General features: G+C 50.8%; 1 protein-coding gene across 1 annotated transcript in view; it reads right to left on the bottom strand.

Moving 5' to 3' along the window:
• LOC105985427 (neuron-specific protein family member 2) overlaps nt 1–8,313 on the bottom strand; it is a 36,005-nt gene that overhangs the window by 5,981 nt on the left and 21,711 nt on the right. The window contains exon 4 of the mRNA XM_013015972.1: nt 1,651–1,761. Within this exon, the coding sequence (XP_012871426.1) occupies nt 1,651–1,761 (111 nt within the window). The remainder of the gene's footprint in view (nt 1–1,650; nt 1,762–8,313) is intronic.

Here is an 8,313-nt window from a genome sequence, read left to right as displayed (position 1 = left end):
CATCATCATCACCACCATCATCATCATCATCATCACCATCACATCATCCCCATCATCACCAACATCATCACCATCACCATCATCATCATCATCATCACCATCAACATCATCATCACCACCATCATCATCATCATCATCATCACCATCATCATCATCATCATCATCATCATCACCATCATCATCACCATCATCACCAACATCATCACCACCACCATCATCATCATCATCATCACCATCACCATCATCATCATCACCATCATCATCACCATCATCGTCATCACCATCATCATCATCACCATCACCATCATCATCACCACCACCATCATCATCATCATCATCATCATCACATCATCACCATCATCACCATCATCACCATCATCACCACCATGATCATCACATCATCACCACCATCATCATCACCATCATCATCATCATAACCATCATCATCATCATCATCATCATCATCATCATCACCATCATCATCATCATAACCATCATCATCATCACCATCATCATCGTCACCATCACCATCACCATCATCATCACCATCATCATCATCATCACCATCATCATCACCATCATCACCATCATCATCATCATCACCATTACCATCATCATCACCATCATCATCATCATCACCATCATCACCACCATGATCATCATCATCATCATCACCATCATCATCATCACCATCATCATCATCACCATCATCATCGTCACCATCATCATCGTCACCATCACCATCATCACCATCATCATCATCATCACCATCACCATCACCATCATCATAACCATCATCACCACCATGGTCATCATCACTACCATCATCATCATTACCACCATCACATCATCATCATCATCATCATTACCACCATCATCATCATTATGACCATCATATCATCATCATCATCATCACCATCTCATCATCATCATCACCATCACCATCATCATCACACCCAAGGACAACGCATTTACAATGTAGACCATGCCCGCTTGGCCCTTCCTCCTTGGAATGTCTTTATTGTAGCTGCGATTTCCAGGGAAATCCTCCTCGCTAAGTCCTCCGTTTCCTCATCCGTACTGTGGGCACAACGAAGTCTTTCTTTTCTTTTCTTTTTTTGGTTTAGGAGGATCATAACGTTTAGTTGAGATAGTTATTATGAGCTGTCCAGGTCCTACAGGTGCAGGAGGTCTGGCGCGTGGTACTTTGTAAGCAGTAAGAACCCACACTAACATCTTCTCACCCCTCAAATATGCCCTGTCTGTGACAGCAACCTGATGTTGGCAATCCATTGTCAACAGGGCTTTCTATTTCTCTCTTTTTTTACTTTTTGCCAGTCCTGGGGCTTGAACTCAGAGCCTGGGCGCTGTCCCTGCACATCTTTGAGCTCAAGGCCTGCGCTCTACCACTTGAGCCACAGCTCCATTTCCAGTTTTCTGGTGGTTCATTGGAGATCAGAGTCTCCTAGACTTTCCTGCTCAGGCTGGCTTCGAACCGTGATCCTCAGATCTCAGCCTCCTGAGTCTCTGGGATGACAGGCGTGAGCCAGAGGGGCTGATTTTTGAGGTTGAAATGGGTTCATTCACCTCCTGACTCGGGGGCCCAGCTCTGCCCCCCCCCCAGTCCCTCTGGTGTCCCTGCGGCCTTACCTTGTACACGAACCCCTCTGGGCAGCTGTGGTCGTAGGTGAAGGCTTTGTAAACCACCAGGAACACGATGCAGGCGAGGAAAGCGAGGGCCAGGCTGACGAGAATGGTGACCTGGAAGGGGAAGAGAGTGGGGAGTTAGGCAGGGGGGTCGGGGGGACCCCAGCTCCAGCCCTGAACCCCGAGGAGGAGGAGGATGAAGGCACAGACACCCGAGGCCAGCTTCCAGCGTGACCCTGAACGAAGCCCTTGCGCCCGCCCGGGCCTCGGTTTCCCCATCTGTAGGATAATCTGGGGGGGGGGAGAGCTGATGAGTGTGTGTGCCGGTCCCGGGGCTCGAACTCGGGGCCTGGGCGCTGACGCTGAGCTGCTGTCACCTGAGCCACATGATTAATTCAAGCATTGTTAACGGATCGATCCAGTCGGTGACTTTTTGGTGGCTCACTGGAGGGCAGAGTCTCACGGCCTCTCCTGCCCGGGCTGGCCTCGAACCCTGGTCCTCGGATCTCAGCCTCCTGAGCCGCTGGGCCCAGCAGAGACGCGAGTGCACGCCAGCACGCATGCGCAGGTATGTATGTGCGCATGCGCCTGCGTGGCTGTGGTTGGGTTCGTATGTGCGCATGCGCCTGCGTGGCTATGCTTGGGTTTGTATGTGCGCATGCGCCTGCGTGGCTATGCTTGGGTTTGTATGTGCGCATGGGCCTGCGTGGCTATGCTTGGGTAATTATGTGCGCATGCGCCTGCGTGGCTATGCTTGGGTATGTATGTGCGCATGCGCCTGCGTGGCTATGCTTGGGTATGTATGTGCGCATGCGCCTGCGTAGCTATGCTTGGGTATGTATGTGCGTGGCTATGCTTGGGTTTGTATGTGCGCATGCGCCTGCGTGGCTATGCTTGGGTTTGTATGTGCGCATGCGCCTGCGTGGCTATGCTTGGGTAATTATGTGCGCATGCGCCTGCGTGGCTATGCTTGGGTGTATGTGCGCATGCGCCTGCGTGACTGTGCTTGGGTGTGTATGTGCGCATGCGCCTGCGTGGCTGTGCTTGGGTATGTATTTGCGCATGCGCCTGCGTAGCTATGCTTGGGTATGTATGTGCGTGGCTATGCTTGGGTTTGTATGTGCGCCTGCGCCTGCGTGGCTGTGCTTGGGTTGTATGTGCGCCTGCGCATACCCTTCCTCCCCCTGCCGTCCCCTCCCCGCCCCCCTCCCTCTGTTTATTGTTATTATCCTTCAGCAGCGGTGCAGAGGGTTTGGCAGTCAGCATGTCCAATATGGGTCCAAGCCACGTGGAGCCACGTCCCCCCTTCCATCCTTCTCCCCCCTCCCAGCCCCCCCAACCCTCAAAGGACCCGGATCCACTTCCACAGATGGACGTGGACAATCAAGAGTGGATGGACGGAATCTGTGAGGTGACTGATGAGGTAGAAGATAATAGGATAAGATAATAAGATAATAGGTGGCAGACGCTTAAATAATTGATATCTACATAGATTAGCTAAGATAGATGATTGATAAAACCAGCAGATAAATGATGAGATCGATGATTGATAGAGAGATGATTGTGATTGATCAGATAAATGATAGATAAGGTAGATAGATCGGATGGATAAGATAAATGTTTGGGGCTCAAGTAGAAGATGAACAGATCAATATGACAGACACATGATAGATTAGATAGATAATAGGTAAATACCTGATAGGTAAGATGATAGTGGAAATATATTGATGGATAGATTCGATGACAAATAAGGAAGATGATAGATAGATGAGATCGGTAGATAAGATAGATGACAGGTGAATTAATGGATAAAACAGACTAGTCTGATAGATCATCTAGATGATATAGATAGGTAGATAGATAGACTGGTGAGTGGATGGAAGGATGGATGGAAGGAAGGAAGATGGGTAGGATGGATGGAAAGAAGGCTGGATGGATGGATAGAAGGATAGATGGATGGATGGATGGATGGATAGATGGATGGATGGATGGAAGGAAGGATGGATGGATGGATGGATAGATGGATGGATGGATGGATGGATAGAAGGATAGATGGATGGATGGATGGAAGGAAGGAAGGATGGATGGATGGATGGATAGATGGATGGATGGATGGAAGGAAGGATGGATGGATGGATGGATAGAAGGATAGATGGATGGATGGATGGAAGGAAGGATGGATGGATGGATGGATGGAAGGAAGGATGGATGGATGGATGGATAGATGGATGGATGGATGGAAGGAAGGATGGATGGATGGATGGATAGATGGATGGATGGATGGAAGGATGGATGGATGGATAGAAGGATAGATGGATGGATGGATGGAAGGAAGGATGAATGGATGGATGGATAGAAGAATAAATGGATGGAAGGAAGGAAGGATGGATGGATGGATGGATGGATGGATGGATGGATGGGAGACAGATGAGACAAAGAGACTGGAATGCTCTGCCATTCTCATGGAGGTGGATGGAGAGGGATTGTGGATTAAGTTGCTCTCACGGGGAGGTTAGATCTGAATTAGAAATCCAAATTCCACATTATACATCTGGATGTAAGTGCACAGGGGTGCTTTGCACATACTCGCAAACGCATTGATGCATGGTATGGCGATGGTGTAAGTCCTCTGCACAGCGAACTTACAGCCCAACAAAGTGGAAGTGGGAAGCTGGAACTTGGGGTGTGGAGCAGCTCCCTCTCGGGGCTGGGGGGAATCCGCAGGTGAAGGGAGAGAGGAAGGTGGGCAAATGCCATTTTAATATTCCACGTACACATGCAGGAATAGTTGGAGCAGCCTCTTCCTGGCATTTCTGGGGCGCTGCCCACCACAGCGGAGCTCTGCTTAAACTGGGGTGGACCATCTGGATCTCCACAACCCCCCAACCTATCTCTGTCTCATCTCTCCCCATCCATCCATCCATCCATCCACCCATCTATCCTTCCATCCATCCATCCCATCCGGCCTTCCTTCCACCCATCCATCCATCCATCATTCCATCCACCCATCCATCCATCCATCTTTCTTTCCTTCCATCTACCCATCCATCTAGCCTTCCTTCCATCCATCCGTCTATCCTTCCTTCCATCCATCCACCTAGCCATTTATCCTTCCTTCCTTCCACCCACCCATCCATCTACCCACCCCTCCTTCCTTCCATTCATCCATCTACCTATCCATCTATCCACCCATCCATCTATCTTTCCTTCTTTCCTTCCATCTACCCATCCATCCTGCTTTCCCTCCATCCATCTATCCATCTATCCGTCCATCCATCCATTCTTCTTTCCTTCCTTCCTTCCTTTCATCCATCTACCCATCCATCCTTCCTCCCTTCTCCTTCCCTCCTCCTCTACCTCCTTCTGTCTCTTCCTTCCTTCATCCTCCTCCTCCTTTTCTTCCTCTTCCTCCTCCCCTTCCCCTTCTTCTTTTCTTAAATTTGTTGAGGAGGAGAGTGGTTTGGGGGTCCTGGGGTTTGCATTCAAGGCCTTGTATCTTAAATCTGTTAAAGTAGATGCTTTCACCCTTGAGCCACGCCCCTGTTGCGTTGGGCCTTGTGTGTTTGCCTGGACAGCCTGAATCTGGACCTGGACCTCTCATGTAGCTGGGATGTATAGACAGGAGCCATAATGCGTGGCTAAGTTGTTGAGATGATGTCCCTCGTACTTTTCACCCAGGCTAACCTCAAAATGAGATCTCCCCGGTTGGTTTCTCCCCCGGGAGTTGCTGGGAGGACAGGCAGGTGCCATGGTGCTCGGTCCCTAAACTCAATCTGAGTTCTTGAATACCCATGCTCTCCTGATTACGGAGAAGGAAGCTAGAGATTTATTTATTCCAATTTGGGTTCAGAAAGAGATGTGAGTGTCTTTTCCAGACCTGGCAGCCCCCTGAGCCTTGTCCTTTCCTTTCTTGTGGAACTCCATGGCTGTCACTCCAGCCAAGCCCTGGACGGAAGGCCCAGCTCCAGAGGCCTGGGCAAGGGATACCTATACACCCAGGAACAAGGCACGCGAGTTCTGTTCAGCATCCACATTTATCCACCCGATCTGTGAAAGCCTCGTTCCTCAGAGAACATTCTAGAGCCCTTGGTTTCTCTTCTTGGATGTAACCATCCGATGTGAGCAAGGGACGATGGGTTTTTCTCTGCCTGCCCCGGCCGCCATCTTCCACCCTGGTTCAGATCAAGGCTGAGTGTCTTGCTCTGGCTCTGAATTACAGCAGGGCCTGGAGGCATCTCACAGGCTGCAAACATCAAAAACAAAAACCAAAATGGAATGAGCGCGAACCACCCCAAAACAGAGCCAGGCAGGCCCTGGAACAGCATGAGGCAGGCCCTGGAACAGAGCCTGTGAAGAGAGGTAAGCAAAGCAAACACTTGGCCCCGACCACAGGGAAGGAAGAAGAAGCCAAGCACAAGACAACCTGCCAAAATATCCCAGGCCTTCACACACACACACACACACACACACACAGGAGCAAGGTGCCGGTGGCTCACGCCTGTCATCCCAGCTACCCAGGAGGCTGAGATCTGAGGATCACGGTTCAAAGTCAGCCCAGGAAGGAAAGTCTAGGAGACTTTTATCTCCAAGGAACCAACAACAACAAACAAAGCTGCAAGAGGCTGGGAAGGTGGCTCAGTGGTAGAGTGCTTGCCTTGCATGCATGAGGCCCTGGGTTCGATTCCTCAGCACCACATAAGCAGAAAAAGCCGGAAGTGGCGCTGTGGCTCAAGTGGTAGAGTGCTCGCCTTGAGCTGAAGAGCTGAGGGACAGCGCCCAGACCCAGAGTTCAGGCACCATGACCAAGCAAAAAAAAAAAAACAAAAAACACTAGAAGTTGAGGTATGGCTCAAGTGATAGAACACCAGAGTGAAAAAGCTAAAGGATAGGGCTCAGGCCCTGAGTTCAAACCCCAGCACTGACACAGAGAGGTGGAGGAGAGAGACAGACAGAGACAGAGAGAGGAGGGGCAGGAGAGACAGAGGGAGAGAGACAGAGACAGAGAAAAAGAGAGAGACAGAGAGAGGGGGAGGGGAGAGAAAGACAGAGAGGGGGAAAGAGACACACAGAGAAAAGACAGAGACAAAGACAGAGAGGCAGAGAAAGGGAGGGAGAGACGGAGAGAGAGGGAGGGGAGGGAGACAGAGACAGAACCAGAGAGGAGGAGGGAGACACACAGAAAGAGACAGAGACAGAGACAGAGAGACAGAGACAGAGGACACGGAGAAAAAGGGAGAGAGAGAGGGAGGGAGAGAGAGAGAGAGAGCGAGCACACAGACAGTCCACTGCTGGCCAACCCAAGCCTCTGCCATAGCCGTCTTCAGCCCCCAGACCCCGCCATGTCAACAGACAATGCCCAGTAGACAACCTTCCTCCTGCAGCACCAGCCAGGCCAGCAAGGCACCTGCTCATGTCAGGGAAACCAAATTTCATGGCAAGATAAAAAAATAAAATGAAATAAAACACAGCTGCCCCACAGACATCCATTTTTGGAACCCAGCAGCTTGGAACCTGCAGAGACAGAACCGGGTTGTCCGGCCGGTGCTTCTTCCTGAACCCCAAAGATGCTGAGCCCAGGGCACCCAAGGAAGGAAGGAAGGAAGGAGAGAGAGGGGATCACACTGCTTACTTGGTGCTTAAACTGGCTGTAGCAAACCCAAACCTGACAGTTCACCAAAGCCCCCCCCCATGGGCGTGGCTATGGTGGACATCCAGGAACATCCTCAGGGCACGTGGGGTGCAGCCAGGGTGCCTGCCATCACACCCTGTCTTCACAGCTCCCATGCACCCATGGGTGGTCAGAGGTGGGCAGAACAACTTCACATAGGTGGAAGGTAACTCAGAAGTCCAGCTGGCCCACCCTATGTCACCCTACCTAGAAACCTGGCCACACATCGGAGTATTTAGTTATTTAGCATTAGTCCTGGGGTTTGAACGCAGAGCTTGGGCGCTATCTTTGAGCTCCACTTCCGGTTTTCTGGTGGTTCCTTGGAGATAAGAGTCTCACAGACTTTCCTGCCCGGGCTGGCTTTGAACCGTGATCCTCAGATCTCAGCCTCCTGAGTAGCTGGGATGACAGGCATTTTACAAACCAAGACAGGAGAGGTAGGTGTGTGAGGAGACGCCATCTTAAAGGCCCAAAGAAGGTGAGCATCTCCATCTTACAAGGGCCTGGTTCATAAAGTTCAAGGAAACAAAAGAGACGATGAGTCACAGTGTCCTGGGGCTGGACTCAGAAACAAAGACAATGGATTTCTTCCAAGCACAAAGCCTAGGGCCAGCTGGATAGCAAGAAATGGCTTCCTGAAGAGTAAGGGCTACACACAGAGATCTTCCCTCCAGGAAGGGCTGGTGCCTCACGATCTCATTCCTGTCTGTGGCAGGCTCCGCCCAATGACAGCATTGGGGGGGGGGGGAATTAGATTGTGAGTCTGTGATTTGCCCAAGTCCCACCCTCTCCTCCCCACCCCTGCCTAGCTCCAGGTAGGATGGTGAAATTCCCTATGGACTGCATGGGTCCCTGCTTGGAGAAAAATTACTGAAAAGAATGACAAGGATGGAGGATGACAATGAGGGAAGGCAAGTCAAGAGGGAACCTTCTTGAAGATTCCAAGTAGGGGGCTGGGAAGGTGGCTCAGTGGTAGAGCACTTGCCTTGCATGCATGA

This window comes from Dipodomys ordii, unplaced genomic scaffold (genome assembly GCF_000151885.1).
Source record: "Dipodomys ordii isolate 6190 unplaced genomic scaffold, Dord_2.0 Scaffold29, whole genome shotgun sequence".
Taxonomy (NCBI): Eukaryota; Metazoa; Chordata; class Mammalia; order Rodentia; family Heteromyidae; genus Dipodomys; species Dipodomys ordii.
This window is presented reverse-complemented; position numbering and strand designations above follow the sequence as displayed.